This window comes from Hippocampus zosterae, chromosome 1, assembly GCF_025434085.1.
Source record: "Hippocampus zosterae strain Florida chromosome 1, ASM2543408v3, whole genome shotgun sequence".
Classification (NCBI taxonomy): domain Eukaryota; kingdom Metazoa; phylum Chordata; class Actinopteri; order Syngnathiformes; family Syngnathidae; genus Hippocampus; species Hippocampus zosterae.
The window spans coordinates 26,426,026-26,445,000 of NC_067451.1; the positions used below are offsets into that span (position 1 = coordinate 26,426,026).

At 45.3% G+C, this 18,975-nt stretch overlaps 4 protein-coding genes across 16 annotated transcripts in view; 2 read left to right on the forward strand and 2 right to left on the reverse strand.

The window, feature by feature from the left end:
* Positions 1-5,851, reverse strand: part of zbtb3 (zinc finger and BTB domain containing 3) — an 18,651-nt gene extending 12,800 nt beyond the window's left edge. For all 5 annotated transcript variants that reach the window (XR_007963791.1, XR_007963789.1, XM_052074875.1 and 2 more), the window contains exon 1: positions 5,729-5,851. The gene's annotated coding sequence lies outside the window, so the exon portion shown is untranslated. The remainder of the gene's footprint in view (positions 1-5,728) is intronic.
* LOC127607550 (uncharacterized) overlaps positions 1-18,975 on the forward strand; it is a 229,996-nt gene that overhangs the window by 124,094 nt on the left and 86,927 nt on the right. The gene's annotated exons all lie outside the window — the stretch shown is intronic.
* Positions 5,811-13,396, forward strand: trpt1 (tRNA phosphotransferase 1). 7 transcript variants are annotated; one of them, XR_007964126.1, is made up of 8 exons: positions 5,869-5,974; positions 9,568-9,649; positions 10,135-10,304; positions 10,403-10,580; positions 10,669-10,725; positions 10,808-10,918; positions 10,983-11,089; positions 11,957-13,396. XR_007964126.1 is itself a non-coding variant. In XM_052076295.1 (7 exons), the coding sequence occupies exons 1-7, from the start codon at positions 5,864-5,866 to the stop codon at positions 11,995-11,997; spliced, it is 717 nt and encodes a 238-aa protein (XP_051932255.1). In that variant the 5' UTR covers positions 5,811-5,863; the 3' UTR covers positions 11,998-13,396. The 7 variants fall into 7 exon arrangements, 5 of the variants coding, with proteins under 5 accessions (XP_051932255.1, XP_051932265.1, XP_051932237.1 ...); XR_007964125.1 differs by having other exon boundaries at positions 5,870-5,974; positions 11,003-11,089; XM_052076295.1 differs by lacking the exon at positions 10,983-11,089 and having other exon boundaries at positions 5,811-5,941.
* Positions 11,322-18,975, reverse strand: part of fermt3b (FERM domain containing kindlin 3b) — a 13,160-nt gene continuing 5,506 nt past the window's right edge. For all 3 annotated transcript variants that reach the window (XM_052074463.1, XM_052074440.1, XM_052074452.1), the window contains exons 4-15: positions 17,426-17,542; positions 16,756-16,924; positions 16,492-16,594; positions 16,286-16,393; positions 15,999-16,133; positions 15,837-15,883; positions 14,242-14,366; positions 13,939-14,045; positions 13,641-13,862; positions 12,788-12,912; positions 11,905-12,046; positions 11,322-11,779 (exon numbers count right to left, since the gene is read on the reverse strand). In XM_052074463.1, coding sequence (XP_051930423.1) covers positions 11,600-11,779; positions 11,905-12,046; positions 12,788-12,912; positions 13,641-13,862; positions 13,939-14,045; positions 14,242-14,366; positions 15,837-15,883; positions 15,999-16,133; positions 16,286-16,393; positions 16,492-16,594; positions 16,756-16,924; positions 17,426-17,542 — 1,580 coding nt within the window. In that variant the 3' untranslated portion in view covers positions 11,322-11,599. The remainder of the gene's footprint in view (positions 11,780-11,904; positions 12,047-12,787; positions 12,913-13,640; positions 13,863-13,938; positions 14,046-14,241; positions 14,367-15,836; positions 15,884-15,998; positions 16,134-16,285; positions 16,394-16,491; positions 16,595-16,755; positions 16,925-17,425; positions 17,543-18,975) is intronic.

Sequence of the window (18,975 nt, forward strand, 5' to 3'; positions counted from 1 at the left end):
TACAGTGCTTTGATGGCATTGTAGAAGCCCTGGGTGTTGTTACAGTCTGCCAGGTTTTGGATCTCATTTGCCTTCTGCACCCACCAGGTGTCCTCCATGATACGGAGTGCTCGCTGGGTTGCTGTTCTAACTGCAGAAAAGGTGGCTTTACGGGTGAGAGATGTAGGGCAGGACAGGAGAGCTTTATGGGCCTCATGCTTTGCTTTCAGAAGTGTATGTATCTCGGTTGAGTTGCAGTCAAACCAATCCTGGTGGCGCCTCCTTGACTGGCCAAGCACCTCCGAAGCTGTGCTCTGGATAGCCTGGTGCAGAGCTGGCCAGTCACCTGATTCCTCCGGGATCTTGTCAAGGTTTTCAGCAAGGAGTCGCCGGAGGTTGGCTCTGGTGGTGGGGTTGTTCAATGCTGCACAGTTGAGCCTTTTGTTGGGAGCTGTCCTTGGATGACGGGGTTGAATGCTCATGAGGAGTTTGGATCTGACCATAAGATGGTCAGTCCAACACTCAGCTCCGCGCATGACACGGGTGATGAGGACATCCCGACTGTCCTTTTGACAGACAATCACATAGTCCAGGAGATGCCAGTGTTTGGAGCGGGGGTGCTGCCAGGTGGTCTTAAACCTGTTCTTCATTTGGAAAATGGTGTTAGTGATGACCAACTGATGTTCTGCACAGAGGGAGAGGAGCCGAAGGCCGTTGTTGTTCATTTTTCCCACTCCATGCTGGCCAATAACTTTGCTCCATACCAGGTGTTCCGTGCCCACCCTAGCATTGAAATCTCCCATGACTATGAGCTTGTCCGTAGCCGGTGTTTGCTGCAGGATGGTGTCCAGAGCTCTGTAGAAATCCTCCTTTATATTGTGCTCGGCATTCAGAGTTGGTGCATAGGCACTGATGAGTGTGGCAAAGCGTCCCTTTGCCAGGGGAATGCGCCATGTCATCAGTCTTTCATTGATGTCGGTGGGGGATTCTGGGATGCGCTTCAACAGTTGGGACTTCACAGCAAAGCCAACTCCATGGTTTCGACGAGTGCCTTCGGGGACTCCTTTCCTGAAAAAGGTATACCCTGCACCAACTTCTGTCAGGGAGTCCTCTCCATGTATTCTGGTCTCGCTGAGAGCTGCGATATCAATGTTATACCTCACGAGCTCTGTGGCCACAAGTGCTGTCCTCCGGTGGGGCCTGTCAGGAGTTTCAGCCAGGTCCAGCAGTGTGCGGACGTTCCACGAAGCTATGCATAGATTTTTTCTATTTAGTTTATTATCCTTTCGACCGCAAGGGGGATGCTCCGACGATTGCGGTTTACCGTCCGGAGTGTGGAGAGCAGACAATTTTTAGACCATTTTTTCTAGGTCCCTCCCCATTACAGGGGTGAGCAGTGTGGAGCTGCTCAGTCACAATGGAAGCTGCCGAAGAGATGCGCTGCTCCATCCCGCAATGTCAACGACCATCACTCCATTGCCGCCTGTGTGCATGGTTTGGCTAGGCACTCCCAGCCACATCCTTGGCCTGTGCCCACCGCCATTCCACATCGCCACAGGACTTTGGGGGATTAGGGGGATGCAGGGTGGGGGATTGGGTGTGGGGTTGGGGCAACAAGCTTGCGCAAAGGTTCGGATTAAGGTGAGGGTGTGGGTGCACAGTCCTCACTCCCACCATCTTCACTCCTGCCAGGTGGTTTCCGGTGGCATGGAGACGCGCAAAGTGCCTCACCACGATAAGGTGGTGATCCCATCGAGGCATGATTTTATATACATACACACACATATATATATATATATATATATATATATATATGTGTGTGTGTGTGTGTGTGTCCCTCCGTGAGCCGTCACCTTACCGTGGTGGAGGGGTTTGCGTGTCCCAATGATCCTAGGAGCTACGTTGTCTGGGGCTTAATGCCCCTGGCAGGGTCACCCATGGCAAACAGGTTCTAGGTGAGGGGCCAGACAAAGCACGGCTCATAGACCCTTATGATGAATACAATAGATGGACCAAGGTTTCCCTTGCCCGGACGCGGGTCACCGGGGCCCCCCTCTGGAGCCAGGCCTGGAGGTGGGGCTCGTTGGCAAGCGCCTGGTGGCCGGGCCTACACCCATGGGGCCCGGCCGGGCACAGCCCGAAGAGGCAACGTGGGTCCCCCTTCCCATGGGCTCATCACCCATGAGAGGGGCCAAAGGGGTCGGGTGCAATGTGGGCTGGGCGGCAGCCAAAGGCGGGGACCCTGGCGGTCTGATATTCGGCTGCAGAAGCTAGCTCTTGGGACATGGAATGTCACCTCTCTGGCAGGGAAGGAGCCCGAGCTGGTGTGTGAGGCAGAGAATTTCCGACTGGACATAGTCGGACTTGCCTCCACACACAGCCTGGGTTCTGGTACCAGTTCTCTTGAGAGGGGTTGGACTCTCTTCCACTCTGGAGTTGCTCACGGTGAGAGGCGCAGAGCAGGTGTGGGCATACTCATTGCCCCCCGGCTCAGTGCCTGTACATTGGGGTCCACACCGGTAGACGAGAGGGTTGCCTCCCTCCGCCTTCGGGTGGGTGGACGGGTCCTGACTGTTGTTTGTGCATATGCACCAAACAGCAGCTCAGCATACCCACCCTTTTTGGAGTCCTTGGAGGGTGTGCTGGAGAGTACTCCTCCTGGGGACTCCCTTGTTCTGCTGGGGGACTTCAATGCTCACGTGGGCAATGACAGTGAGACCTGGAGGGGCGTGATTGGGAGGAACGGCCCCCCCGATCAGAACTCGAGTGATGTTTTGTTATTGGACTTCTGTGCTCGCCACGGATTGTCCATAACGAACACCTTGTTCAAACATAAGGGTGTCCATATGTCCACTTGGCACCAGGACACCCTAGGCCGCAGTTCGATGATCGACTTTGTAGTTGTATCATCGGATTTGCGGCCGCATGTTCTGGACACTCGGGTGAAGAGAGGGGCGGAGCTGTCAACTGATCACCACATGGTGGTGAGTAGGCTCCGATGGTGGGGGAAGATGCCGGTCCGTCCTGGCAGACCCAAATGTATTGTGAGGGTTTGTTGGGAGCGTCTGGCGGAATCCCCTGTCAGAAGGAGTTTCAACTCCCACCTCCGACAGAGCTTTTCCCATGTTCCGCGGGAGGCGGGGGACATTGAGCCCGAGTGGACCATGTTCCGTGCCTCTATTGTTGAGGCGGCCAATCTGAGTTGTGGCCGTAAGGTGGTTGGTGCCTGTCGTGGCGGCAATCCCCGTACTCGCTGGTGGACACCAGCAGTAAGGGATGCCGTCAAGCTTAAGAAGGAGTCCTATCGAGCCTTTATGGCCTGTGGGACCCCAGAGGCAGCTGACGGGTATCGACTGGCCAAGCGGAACGCGGCTTCGGTGGTCGCCGAGGCAAAAACCCGAGCGTGGGAAGAGTTTGGTGAGGCCATGGAAGCCGACTTCCGGACGGCTTCGAGGAAATTCTGGTCCACCATACGACGTCTCAGGAGGGGGAAGCAGTGCACCACTAACACTGTGTACAGTGGGGATGGGGCGCTGCTGACTTCGACTCGGGACGTTGTGAACCGGTGGGCAGAGTACTTCGAAGACCTCCTCAACTCCACCAACACGTCTTCCTTGGAGGAAGCAGAGCCTGGGGACTCCGAGGTGGGCTCTCCTATCTCTGTGGCTGAAGTCACCGATGTGGTTAAAAAGCTCCTCGGTGGCAAGGCCCCAGGGGTGAATGAGATCCGCCCGTAGTTCCTGAAGGCTCTGGATGTTGTGGGGCTGTCCTGGTTGACACGCCTCTGCAACATAGCGTGGTCAACAGGGAGAGTGCCTCTGGATTGGCAGACCGGGGTGGTAGTCTCTCTTTTTAAAAAGGGGGACCGGAGGGTGTGTTCCAACTACAGAGGGATCACACTCCTCAGCCTCCCTGGTAAGGTCTATTCAGGGGTGCTGGAGAGGAGGGTCCGTCAGGAAGTCGAGCCTCAGATTGAGGAGGAGCAGTGTGGTTTTCGTCCCGGCCGTGGAACAGTGGACCAGCTCTACACCCTTAGCAGGGTCCTTGAGGGAATTCGCCCAACCAGTCTACATGTGTTTTGTGGACTTGGAGAAGGCGTTTGACCGTGTCCCTCGGGGCGTTCTGTTGGGGGTGCTTTGTGGGTATGGGGTACCGAACCCCCTGATACGGGCTGTTCGGTCACTATACCACCGATGTCAGAGTTTTGTTCGCATTGCCGGCAGTAAGTCGGAATCGTTTCCAGTGGGGGTCGGACTCCGCCAAGGCTGCCCTTTGTCGCCGATTCTGTTCATAACCTTTATGGACAGAATTTCTAGGCGCAGCCGAAGCGTTGAGGGGGTCCGATTTGGGGGCCTCAGTATTGCATCCCTGCTTTTTGCAGATGATGTGGTGCTGTTGGCTCCTTCAAGCGGGGCTCTCCAACTCTCACTGGAGCGTTTCGCAGCCGAGTTTGAAGCGGTTGGGATGAAAATCAGCACCTCCAAATCTGAAACCATGGTCCTCAGTCGGAAAAGGGTGGAGTGCCCCCTCCGGGTCGGGGAGGAGATCTTACCCCAAGTGGAGGAGTTCAAGTATCTTGGGGTCTTGTTCACGAGTGGGGGTAGGAGGGAGCAGGAGATCAACAGGCGGATCAGTGCAGAGTCTGCTGTGATGCGGACGTTGTATCGGTCTGTCGTGGTGAAGAAGGAGCTGAGCCAAAGGGCGAAGCTCTCAATTTACCGGTCGATCTACGTCCCAACCCTCACCTATGGTAACGAGCTATGGGTCGTGACCGAAAGAACGACATCCCGGATACAAGCGGCTGAAATGAGTTTTCTCCGCAGGGCGTCCGGGCTATCCCTTAGAGATAAGGTGAGAAGCTCAGTCATCCGGGAGGGGCTCAGAGCCGAGTCGCTTCTCCTCCACATCGAGAGGAGCCAGATGAGGTGGCTTGGGCATCTGATTCGGATGCCTCCTGAGCGCCTCCCCGGTAAGGTGTTCCGGTCATGTCCCACTGGGAGGAGACCCTGAGGAAGACCCAGGACACGCTGGAGAGACTATGTCACCCAGCTTGCCTGGGAACGACTCGGGATCCCCCGGGGAGAGCTGGACGAAGTAGCTAGGGAGAGGGAAGTCTGGGCTTCCCTGCTAAAGCTGTTGCCCCCGCGACCCGGCCCCGGATAAGCGGTAGATGATGGATGGATGGATGTGTGTGTGTGTGTGCGTGTGTGTGTAAACGAACTATGACTTTAGATTGTGTGTGTAAAATAGCGACATCCAGATTCACAATGCAAAACATGCATTGCTCACCGAAACATTTTTTTCTTGTAAAAATTAATCATGCTTAGATCTAAATAAATTAGAGGTCACTCACAGTTACTCGGTATTTAAATAGCTTTTTAATTAAATACTAAGGTGTTCTTAAGCAAATAATTATTTGACGGACTATATTTTTAATTGAGTACCTATAATATCAACTACCCACCTCTGACTTATCAACGTAACTAACCCATACCAATAGTAGACTGTTGTGGACAACCCATCTAATGCAACGTTACTAAATGTAACGTAAGGCAATTCATTCCAGAGCAACAAAAAAAAAAAAAAAACATAACAAACACAACCTGACAATTCCCGCAACCGCTTGAACTAATCGTTAATATCCTTCAGCCGCCGTCTTCCCCAGTTGCCCAAATCTGCCAGGGCGACACCTTACCTTTTAATAGTCTGTTTTAAATTGTAATATAAAAGACCAAGATGATGATCTTACCCAGGCGTAGTCGTTGTCTTCCACGACAAACCGTAAATCTCAAGCAACTAACACATCCATTCAGCGCCACACAAACCGGAAGAGCAGGTTTAGTGTCACGTGACCAGGGCTCCACTAGCCACGTGATCACGTTTGATGACTCTGAGTGGTCTCAAAATGGAGTCTGACAGAGGAAATCGAAGAGGCCGAAGAGGGAGACGTGGTGGCGAAGAGGTGAGTTCCGGCCACTTTGGAAGAGGTGGCAAAGTAAAAAGAAATTTAGAATAACCGATTTTGACTTCTTTAAAATGAGTGCACAGTCTGAAATGTACTCTGGTACGAACGGTAAAAATAAATTATGCTGTGAGTTATACAGTACTCTCCTCGTATTGACAACAACGAAAAAAAGTAATTTAATCAATCAATGGAAGCCCTCTTCCCACACACACAAAATAGTGTTTTTTTTAAACCAAAGTAGCTAGTTTGGATCAGACGTTACATTATTAGTTGCGTGTATGTGACATTTCAAAGCTTAAATGATTTACACCAGACCAGAATTGTCAGAAGTAAAGTAGATGTGTAAAAAAACAAAACGGGATTCAAATCTACTGCGAGCCGAATCGAATCATTACATTTGTACTGTCCTCGTAGTGATGTGTCGTTCGCGAACGAAGTGAACGATGGGAGCCGGCTCCCACCTCATTGGGAGCCGGAAGGGGAGGGTTACACGCACACACACACACACACACACACACACACACACACACACACACACGCACGCGCACGCACACGCACACGCACACGCACGCACACACACAGGCGCGCGTAGTGCAGTGCAGTAGAGAAGGGGGAAGGGTTAGAGAAGAGACACACAGCAGCACGCGAACAAGACAGACGAGAGAGCTAGTTAGTGAAAAAAACAACACGGTGGAAAGTGAAAAGGCGAGAAAATGGCTAGGAAACGCAGTGAAATATGGACTCATTTCAATTTAATTGATAGTTCAAAGGCAGCGTGTAGACTGTGCAAGGTTAAAATATCCCATAGTAGTGATGGGTATTCCGGCTCCTTTTAGGGAGCCGGCTCTTTTGGATCGGCTCCCTAAAAAGAGCCGGCTCTTTCGGCTCCCAAATGGCTCCTCAGTTTTTTTGTTGCTTAAATTAATTTAACACCAAAAATAACGTAATATTATGTGTAAAATGAATTACTAATGCAAAAAATAGACACTATATCAAATATTTATTATTTATATGGCTTTATTTATATTCTTCTGAACATACTCAACATGGAGTGCTACAAAAATAAAAACAAAGTACAAAGACCCATCTCAAAACAAGGTCGTCAAAAAGTTCCAATCTCTGAATGTGTATATTTATAAGATTTTAACCATTTACAGTAAAACAACATAAGTAAGCTTTGAATACCACACAACAAATTATAAATTTAAAAAAGCAGCATCCAGGTAAAGGTTTTAGCTTGTCTTTAGCGAAGATTGGCATGAAGAAAAACCAAGTGCCTCAGCTTTGAGGGGTTGATCCTCTTTCTCCTCTCTGTTAATATTTGCCCTGTTTTGGAGAAGATTCTCTCTGAGGGGACAGATGTTGCGACAACACACAGCCAACACAAAATGGATGAATATCCCTTGCAATCATTTACCCAGTTCCTCATCAATTGTGTTTTGTTTTGCTGGTTGTATAGCTTTTTGCATAAAGTGGCTCATAGAGCTCTGGGTTGTACATCTAGGCAGTTGTGACATTGCAGTAGCAGCAACAGTTGCAGACACACTAGCGCCTTCATTAATAGCTGGTTCCCTTGCTCGTCTTTTCTCTTCAAATTGTACTGATGGGTGGACATTTCTGATGTGCCTGTGCAGGTTATTCGTGGGGCCTGATCTATGGGATATTTTAACCTTGCACAGTCTACACGCTGCCTTTGAACTATCAATTAAATTGAAATGAGTCCATGTTTCACTGCGTTTCCTATCCATTTTCTCACTTTTCCACCGTGTTGTTTTTTTTCACTAACTAGCTCTCGCGTCTCCTCGCCTGTCTTGTTCGCGTGCTGCTCAGTGTGCTGCTGACTGTGTGTCTCTTCTCTAACCCCTCCCCCTTCTCTAAACTGCAGGGCGTGCGTGTGTGCGTGCGTGCGTAACCCTCCCCTTCCGGCTCCCCAATGAGTAGCCGGCTCCCAATGATGTGGGAGCCGGCTCCCAATGAGGTGGGAGCCGGCTCCCAATGAGGTGGGAGCCGGCTCCCATCGTTCACTTCTAAGAGCCGGCTCTCGGAGCCGGCTCGTTCGCGAACGACACATCACTATCCCATAGAACAGGCTCCACAAATAACTTGCACAGGCACATCAGAAATATCCACCCATCAGTACAATTTGAAGAGAAAAGACAAGCAAGGGAACCAGCTATTAATGAAGGTGCTAGTGTGTTTCTGCAACTGTTGCTGCTGCTGCAATGTCACAACTGCCTTGATGTACAACCCAGAGCTCTATGAGCCACTTTATGCAAAAAGCTATAAAAACAGCAAAACAGAACACGATTGATGAAGAACTAATTGCAAGGGATTTTCATCCATTTTGTGTTGGCTGTGTGTTGTCGCAACATCTGTCCCCTCAGAGAGAATCTTCTCCAAAACAGGGCAAATATTAACAGAGAGCAGAGAGAGGATCAACCCCTCAAAGCTGAGGCACTTGTTTTTTCTTCATGCCAATCTTCGCTAAAGACAAGCTAAAACCTTTACCTGAATGCTGCTTTTTTTAATTTATAATTTGTTGTGTGGTATTCAAAGCTTACTTATGTTGTTTTACTGTAAATAGTTAAAAGCTTATAAATATACACATTCAGAGATTGGAACTTTTTGACGACCTTGTTTTGAGATGGGTCTTTGTACTTTGTTTTTATTTTTCTAGCACTCCATGTTGAGTATGTTCAGAAGAATATAAATAAAGCCATATAAATAATAAATATTTGATATCATGTCTATTTTTTGCATTAGTACTTCATTTTACACATGATATTACGTTATTTTTGGTATCAAATTAATTTAAGCAACAAAAACACTGCGGAGCCATTTGGGAGCCGAAAGTGCCGGCTCTTTTTAGGGAGCCGATCCAAAAGAGCCGGCTCTCTAAAAGGAGCCGGAATTCCCATCACCATGTTCTAGAATCTTAGCGCATCCCATGTATCGTTATACTACGGAGCCCCTAAGGGGACATGGAAGGAAAAAAAAAACTTTGCGAGATCTCGCAAAGTTTTTTTTTTCCTTCCATGGGACCTTAGGGGCTCCGTATGATACCAATCAAATCGTCTTTTATGAGAGACACCAGGTATGAATCTGTTGAATGTTGCAGATGATATGTTGTGTGTTGTCTGAATTTAATTAACTTCAATAGTTTGGGCATTGGAGAGCTTTTATATATTCAATTAATAATTTGACGTATTTTAATTTAAAAAATTGATTTGCTTTCCCGGGCGGCCCGGTAGTCCAGTGGTTAGCACGTCGGCTTCACAGTGCAGAGGTACTGGGTTCGATTCCAGCTCCGGCCTCCCTGTGTGGAGTTTGCATGTTCTCCCCGGGCCTGCGTGGGTTTTCTCCGGTTGCTCCGGTTTCCTCCCACATTCCAAAAATATGCATGGCGGGCTGATTGAACACTCTAAATTGTCCCTAGTTGTGAGTGTGAGCGTGGATGGTTGTTCGTCTATGTGTGCCCTGTGATTGGCTGGCAGCCGATTCAGGGTGTCCCCCGCCTACTGCCCGGAGATGGCTGGGATGGGCTCCAGCACCCCCCGCGACCCTAGTGAGGATCAAGCGGTTCGGAAGATGAATGAATGAAAGGATTTGCTTTCCCCTGCCAGGACAGAGACGTCAGGTTGTCTAAATCGATGTCCTATGCTCTTCGTCATGGTGCCACCCAAATGGGGCTACATTTAAGTTCAGGTGAGTGAAAACACCTACCTGTACTTCTCTTTCTGAACTGAATGGCCGAAAATTACAATGCACCTACAGAACCCAATGGTATCCAATACAAGAACTGTGTAAAATGTTTTATTTATTGTAGCATGGTTGCCTACTGGTTAGCGCAAAAGTTATACTGTTCTGAGGTTTAGGGTTTGAATCCAGGGGCCTAATCTACAAAACCAAAACATCAGAAATGAAAAATTTCTGATGTTTTTTGTAATATGCATTAATCTATTGTGTGTGTTTGTTAAATACATGCGAAGAAGGTCTTGAATAAATGATTGCATATTAAATCACAATTTTGAGGAACAAACTTGCATTACATAATTTTTCAAAATCATTCAGCCCAAATAAGCAGTGGAGAAAAATGCAGTGTAATGACTTTTGATGTAATTTATTGTACAAATTGTGATTAGTACAACTTCTGTAGTCATGTGTCCCAAAGTCATATTAACTCTTCATAGATGGCTACGTGTCTGTGGACGATGTCTTGGCTTGCCCGCAGTTTCGCTCATACAAACTGGAGGATGTTGAGAGAGTGGTGGCCACAAATGACAAGCAGCGTTTTAAGCTTCGTCCTCACCCAGAAAATGGCCGCTTGCAAATTCGAGCCAATCAGGGACACACAATACAGGTATGGTTAAGCTTCCTGCATATATTAGATCTAGGAATCCCCAGCTCACCCGTTTTTAATGAATGCAATTTTAATCCCACTTGAATGTTTTTGGCTAGGTAACGGATCTGGAGCTGAAACCTGTTTTGACCGGTTCTCCTGACTGTCCTGCGGAGGCTGTTCATGGGTCCTACATGTGCAACTGGAGTTCCATCCAGGAGCAGGGTTTGAGTCGCATGAGGAGGACACACATTCATCTGGCCCCAGGCTTGCCACAAGAAGACGGCGTAATAAGCGGTACGCAGAGGTTTACTGCGTGCCTTTCATCAAAAGCTTTTAGATGAAAGTGTTTTGATATTTTTTTCCCTCCCCCATTTTTAACCAGGTATGAGGAAAGACTGTGATCTTGCTATATTTATTGATGTACCCAAGGCGCTTGCTGGTAAGATGACAGACAGTTGATTGACATCCTTTGCAGGTAATCTCATTTAAAAAAATGGACCTAACTGAATATGACTGCACAGATGGGATTGAGTTCTTCTGGTCAGAGAACCATGTGTTGTTGACAACAGGGAACATCGAAGGGAAACTTCCCACGACATACTTTAGCCGAGCCATACAACTCAGGCCTACGAGTAAGAGAGTCACCACACTGTATGTGTCAATTGTGTGTTGTTTTTCTATCCTGACGGTGAGCAGGTGTTGTCTTTTCTTTTTAGGGAGGATCCTGCCGCTGTGATGCCAGCAGAAGACCGTTCAACAAGTGCATCCGTTTTCTCTATCGCTAATCCGCTTTCGGATCTCGGGTGAGCTGGATCCTTTACCAGCTGACTTTGGGGAGGGACAGTCAATCTCAGGGCACATACAGTATAGACAAACAAGCATTCACACTGTCATTCACCCCTACAGACAATAATAGTCTTCAATAAATAATAATAATAGTCAGAGCTAAAATTACCCGAGATGAATGTTCAGCATATCACTTTGTGAAAATGGGAATGGCGCCAGATGCCTTGACAAAGAGGGTATGAACACATATAAAAATGAAATACGCTGAATTTATTTTATTAAATGTGTAAGTGGTGAACATTTGCTGATTACATCTGTTTGTTTTCTCGCACGGAATTCATTTGCTATTTGTGTTGAGCTAGTAACAATGATGTAAGAGTACTATACATTGGTCGTGAGGGGTGTGCAATGTTTTCTTTGTTTTTTATATTTTGACATTTGGCAGACTGGAATGAAAATGCATATGTCATGTTTTTTTTTGCCTACAATCGAAAAAAAAAAATGAACATTGTTTGGTGTATTAGAATCTAGAGCGCCTCGTGTCCTCCAGTCAGCTTGTGGAAGAGCTCCTCGTTGAGCTTGTCGCTCTTGTCGCGGCTGCGCGTCGACATGAAGATGTAGCCCCCGATGAACTCGTGAACAATTTTGCAGTCGGCCGTCACGCAGCTGAAGGCGATGTTGATGTTCCCCTCAAACTCTATTGCCACCTGTGATGTGGTTGAAACCACACAACCAACAGCAGTGATCACATATTTTTTTCCCCACAGAATAAATCATTAGTGTTTCACTGTAATGCTCATAATTATAGTGATGGCTGGTGGACTTTTCACACCTGTCGAATGTCCCAGTTGACGTTCCACAGCTTCATGTTGTTGTAACGCCAGGTCTTTACCACGTCGCCCACACCCAGGTCGATGCGGATTAGACGGTTGGGAGCGATGCCCAGTACCTCGTCTTTACGGCTTCCTTTGAACCTTTCCGACAAGAAAAACAATTGATTTCCTCCTCATTCTGTCAAGTCCTCATTGATTTAAAAACTTTGGGATGACAGTACCGTGAGACGGTGACTTTTGCATTGAAATAAGACTGAAAAAGTGGGGGTCGTCTTATATTCGGGGTCTAGACATTATACCCATTCACGACGCTAGATGGCCCGCGATATCATTGAAGTGAATGCTGAACTTGACTCCCCAGGCCAAAGCAAACTCCCGTCACGAAGAATAAAAATAAAAATAGCGGTAGCACGGAGAAGAAAAATAAAAAATAGCGGTAAGAAAGAAAAGAGAATAAAATAATAGAAGAGATAACAGAAAATGGAGAAACGCAGTGACAATCTGGAAGAAAGTGGGTCATAGATTGGCCAGGTTAACCGGCAGCTGAGGAGAAGTTATGATGTAATTTACATTTCAGAAACCAGAAGCCATTCATTTACAAATATGATTGCACTTTAAATGTTTAAATGTTCAGATATTAAGATTTGAATGAGGCAAAATAACATGCTTTTTCTCTCAAATATATTGTTATAATCATTTGTTTCAGATGTACTGTAATTATTTTCTGTATAAAAATGAATTTGGTGTTCACAAAGTCGTTTTTCAAAGTTTTGAAAAAGAGGTGGTCATCTTATAATCAGGGCCGTCTTATATTCGGGCCAATACGGTCCTGCTTTCATTTAAATGATTTAAAAAAGCTTGCAAACAAATTTGTGATGGAACCTGACTACGACATATGAGAGGCCAAAGTCGGGCAGGGCCTGCCAGATCTGCAGGAAGCGCAAGACTGCATCCACCAGTGAGAGCTGAGCCACATTCTGGCACGCATCCAGAATACGAGGGGTCAGCTGCATAGACACACATACACACACACACAAAGTGAAATGGCAAAATTAGTTATATTTACCATTTACCTGCAATTACCTTCAGTCCGTCAATGTACCATAAATCAACACATGCAATATGAAAGAGCAAAATGAGAGGTGTATTTTTATTCTGTGCAAAAACGATAAAATCACTAAGAATAAGTCTATCTAAAATCAAGGCAAAATGTGTGTTTTCTTTGTCTGCCAAGATACAATAGTGCTTTAAAATATGAGTTTAATTCAAATAGCTGTCAAACTGCTGCTTTTTGTGAAGCCTTAAAAAGCATAAGATTCGAGATTATAATTTATTGAGCTATTACTACTGATGAGTAAAATATCATACTGTTATTCAAATGGTAGGCCTATGAATATACTAGTTGGGTTTTTGGAGGCTAGTTATGTTTACATAAATCAAAATGTCCTTATATATACTGTGTGTCTGTCTATCTATCTATCTATCTATCTATCTATCTATCTATCTATCTATCTATCTATCTATCTATCTATCTATCTATCTATCTATCTATCTATCTATCTATCTATCTATCTATCTATCTATCTATCTATCTATCTATCTATCTATAAGTCCTTTTTTTTGATAGCTTGTCATAAATTCACGTAATGATGATAAACATCACAGTTCAGGCACGAATAATAAATAACATTGGCTGCTCTGACATCAAGTTTTAAACAATTAACTCTTTCCCCACCTGTTTGGTTTTGTACTTTTTATGGTAGCGAGGTGACACCAAACTGAGTGTGTTTATGCTTTCGTCGGTCACGGCAGCGTTGCCATGAGAACTTGAGCTGGTGTTTTGCATGGCTAAGAAGGAGCGGATGCTGCGTATCTCGCTCTGGAAGCTGCTGTCTGCCAGGCTTTTGCCTTTGGAGGCCAGGCGACATGCAGCCATCCACCGTGCGTACTGCTCCTCCTACAGGCCAAAGACACAGATGATTCTGGCTGATCAAACCTTGAGAGAACGAGATACATTTGGTGTTTGGGCTCACATTTTCACAGCGGAGATAGACTTCGTTCATCCCCTCAGGAGCAGGTATCAGCAGCCTGATGAGGAATTTCTGAGCTGCCATGTTGACATCTGGCGCCACTTCACAGCCTATGTGTCAAATGAGGGTCGACACTACAACTTGATTCACATTCATTTCGTGCTGTATCATGCCAACAATGTGGTTCAAGGAACGTCAATGTTTATTCAAATTAACCACAGGATGCACAGTACGTTTCACGTCCCGCTTGGCATAAACTCAAATGCTTTTCTGTGTCAGAATTCTCTTTCACGCGAGAGCCTGTACCTTTGAGGTTAATCTGTTGAATAGGCTCTCCGATGCTGTCCTCTTTGCTCTTGAAATAGGAAATAGAGGTGTCCTGGAATTTGAACCAGTGCTGCTTGTATCCTTTCAGAGTCAACTTCTTTGGCCTAAAACACATAAATAATATTGTGTTGTCCATTGGGTTTGACTTGAGAGGTAAAAAAAATATTGTATATGAGTTTCTGTATTACAATTTGATATCTATTGAGAAAGATTCTATTCTTTTTTTCTTTTTTTTCTTTTTTTTTTTTACCAGCGTGCGGTATAGTCTAAAATAAACATGAACCATATCATTTGCTTGCATTGCACAACTGTTCATTGTTTTACAGTGTTATATAAATTAACGGTGTCAAAGTATCAAGGTAACAAGTGGCTATCTTGTTGAAGTATTCTTTTTAAAAACATGCAACTCAAAGGCCCCTAAGTCTACATAACAAATACATCTCAAAACAATCGCAGACTAAAATATGGTACATGACCTATTGTACTGCCCATATGGCTCTTCTCACGGATCATGTTCAATTTGAGCAATTTAAGATGAGTTTTTTTGACGCCTCTTCAAACGTGCCGACTTGGAGTTGTTAATCTAATTTTGGCCCTTATCATCTTGGTGGATATTCGTAACTGAAACTTTTCAGCCAATTGGAGAAAGGGTTCCCTCTGTCACGATTCTGTTTAGGGACCAACAGGTGGCACTGTAGAGCTCCCCTGGCAGCTGCACACCGGTTGGTCATAGGTAATCAGGCCAATAAAAGGACTCCTGCCCGCACACTCAGTGTCGGGTCATTGTTGCTTTTGCTACTGTCATGTCTGTTTGAGTCATGTGTTGGTTATGTTTTATCTTCAGTCATGATTTTTGTTTGCTACTTTGGACTTTGTTTACTTAGGATTTAGTTTTCTGTGTTTTATCAATACACATCTTCAAATACACCCTGCTCCTCTCTCCTGCCTGCTTTTTGGGGTCCACCACCACCATGCAACGTGACACCCTCGGTAGCAGAGGAAACAAAAGTGTTCCCATCGACGACATCGCACAGAAAATGTTCCTCAAAAAGACAATTTTTCTCCTACATGTTAAAAAAAAAGAAATTTTTGCAGAATCTATCATTCATTTTTCAAAATTCTTGCCTCGTTGTCCTCCAGATTAAGTTATCATTCCAACCGCATTATGCAAGTTAGACTGTCATTTTGTCTGTCATTAAGGTCTTGACACATTGTTTCTTTTGATTTTTGAGTATATGACCCTTGCAAGAAAAAGTTCGGACACCCTTGCGCTGTACTAAAACTGTGGTGTTTGCAATTGGATAATTCAACATATTCATGTTTTTAAAGCTATTTTTGTAACACTCCAAAATGCCACAAGATGGCCCCAATGTCCTGTCTAAATAGGAATCGGTCCCCATGAAACTGTGCTGAAGTGATCTCGACTGAGAGACATGCTTTGCATACTGGGTCTTCATTTCCTTTTTTTTTTTCCTTACTGGGCTTGTTCCTCACCCCCACAAATAGTGGGTGATTGCTTTCTTGGGTTTAAGTTGCAAGGTACAAATAGCATGTAAGCAAGTATCAAAGAGTACCTGAAAATTTTCAAGTAATCATGAAGTTCTGGTGCGGTCATGTTATCCTATAGAAAAAGAAAACATAATGTGTCAGTTCCCTGGCGTTATTTGAATTCTTAATTGCGCAGAAGTCTGATGACATTGAATGAAAGACAGCATTATGCATTCATCGTGTCTGACCAGCATTTCGGAGGCAGAGCTGCTCTCGCCCTCCATCTTAACCTCCAGGGATTGAAGTGCAGACTCAAGGTCGTCCATGGCTGAGGCCGAGTTCATAGTCTGAGTCTCTGACAGTGACACCTTGCTGATGTGATACTGCAACAGCAGATTTTAAATGCATACCAGGTTGTAAATACACACACGCACACGCACACACACTCACACACAGTAACATGGGCAGATTAATATTCATCTTTTCAAGATTTTTTTTTTTTTTACACCTCGCAGGCTGCAGCATTGGGCGCTACCTGTAAAGCTCCAAACAGCATCATCTCCTCCTCTGTGCAGTCAATATCCTCCAACAATATGGCCCAGCGAGCCTGTTCATACAGCTGGGTCAGACGCACCACATCATACTGAAAATATATAAGTGTCTCTCCTGAGCATAGATTCTGAGAGATGGAAAGAACACTACCAACACAAACTTGATAACAACACAGACAGGCAGACACACCTTGGGTTCGATATCATAGAAGGCAAAATATTTGAAGCGAAGCCACAGTCGGTCATTTTCTTGGATGCCCTGCTGCATGAGACAGCGGGACGAATCTAACCACCTGAGGGAAAACATTACAGCGTAATATGTCATCATAAGATCACATCCATTTATTTGATATAGCGGGGATAAGCAAATGGAGGCGGGCGCCCTACTCCGCAGTCAGGTAATTTTATGACATAATCCGTTCAACACAGAAACATGCATGTACGGTGAGGGTACCTGCCGTTGATGTGGGCCTTGTCCACAATGCTGGCTGGCCGGTACTGCTTGGCTAGGACTTCAGGGGCAGGAGGAGGCTGGGGGCTTGACAACATCTTGTAAATAGCCTCCAACTGAGGCGAGCCGGCAAAATGAATGGGCGTGCCATTGTACAAACTGGGTCGAGATGCTGCAAACCAAGAGTAGTGCAAAAAGTGATTCTGAAAACATGGTTGACAAGGTTCATTTTTAAGCTGTGTTTACACAGTAAAGAATATTTGATTTTTATTGTACTATTTTAGGGAACCTTGTTGCAATTATTTTGGCTTTCTTTTAAGTTATGGATTAGTTTGTCTTCTACAGTGGGTGACCCCGCAACATACTGTAAATTCCCCATACAAATGGAATTGGTGATGTGTCGTTCCATTGCACATTGCCAGAAACAGCTACTGCATAGGTGTTAATTTCAGTGTAAATAGCTTTTACATGTTTGCACTGTGGTTGAGAGAGGAAAGTAACTTCATCTGTGCTGTATGTTACACATAGAGCATTTGTCTGACAATAAAAGCTGACTTGACTTGACTTTTATATGTGCCTTGTGATTTCTTGGCAAGGAATCGAGGATGTACCCTGCCTCCCTCCCAAAATCAGATGGATTTGGCTCCAGTACATTTATAACAAAGATGATTACCTGAGGAGAGGGGCACCGCAGTCAGGTCAAAAATCTCCTCTGTCGAATTTTTCTCCTTCTTCTTTTTTTTCTCCTCTACTGGCCGAAGCAATGAGAGCTCCTCTGGGTGACGGATATCTGTGGAGGCCAAATGTGCCAAACTGTAAAATTCATTTTATGCCTTTATCTGTTTTCTGCTTAAAAGATGTTAGTGTCTGACTCCAACTCAGAAGACTGTCAAGTCACACCAGGGCCGTTTTTATAGTACATTGTGTTCAATGAACATAAAATGGTTACTTCGGTAAGTATTTCTTGGGTGGTTTTCTCACAACTTCGTATTATATTTGTGGCAGTTCTAATGGGGATAAAGGCCATTGATGGTGTTACTTGAATAACTAAGTTTTTTTTTTTTGGGTGGCACTTGGTGTAAAAAGTTTGAGCTCCTTAGTTAAAGAAACAATCTCATTGTGAATGTACCGGTAGTTCAACTTATATTGGCCAGCACGACTGATTCTGTAGGCTTTAGGTAAATTAGATTGGCATGGCAGTACATAGAGACCAAAATCTAATTGAATAAAAAATAAAATAGAATGGAAGCAGTGAGGACAACCACAAAATGAACAGAAGAAACTGTTGGTAATAATTGATACGATGTCATTGGAAAAATGGAATTAGGTCTGTCCTAACATGAAATTTTAACCTCAAACTGACCATGGTACGGTGAAATAACAGCCATCAGATGTATAAACACAAGACAAATACTTGGGGGAAATTTAGCCAAACGTCTGACTGCGTGACTCAGAATCCAAGGTTATGTGTTCAAGTCACATCATTGTCAATTGGGACTCAACACTATGCATATATATTGCTGTTTAACATTCAAGTCAATTGGCTGTGAAAAATCACAACAGATTCTTCGCTTGTTTGTCTATTAGCTCGCAAGGGAAGTTGGGAGCAACTTCTAACCTGTTTTGTCATGCGAGCGGTGTCTCCGATTGCAATCCATTTATTCATTTCGGTTGCTATCATCACAAACTTTTGTGCCGCAATGGCAGCGTATCTGACTCCAGATCAGGAGGTTATATATTCAAGACACCTCAGGGACATTGCAAATGATTAGACGACAGAGGGCAGAGCCAGGCCGCTGGAACCAAGCGAGTTCTTTACATTTTGAAACAGCGTAGACTTTGAAGAGAGGAGTGAACCCTCATAAGACCACGTAAAAGCATCATTTGTATTTTCACTTGTGGAAGCAGCATTTCATCACCAAGCTGCTGAATTCCATCCATACATTAATCAAACCTCTTATCCCGACGAGGTTGTCAATTAATGTGTTTGCCATTGTGTTTTCTTCAAATCAATTGCTGTGTGCACACCTGCCTTGCCTCACTGCGTACCTGTGTGAGCGTCCTCATCCATGCCAATCCGCAACAGTATAATTAACTATAATGTATGATAATAACAATATCGGCGGCACGGTGGACGACTAGTTAGCACACCGCCTCACTGGGTGGAGGAACAGGGTTCGATTCTGGCTCCGGCCTTCCCGTGTGAAGTTTATATGTTGTCCC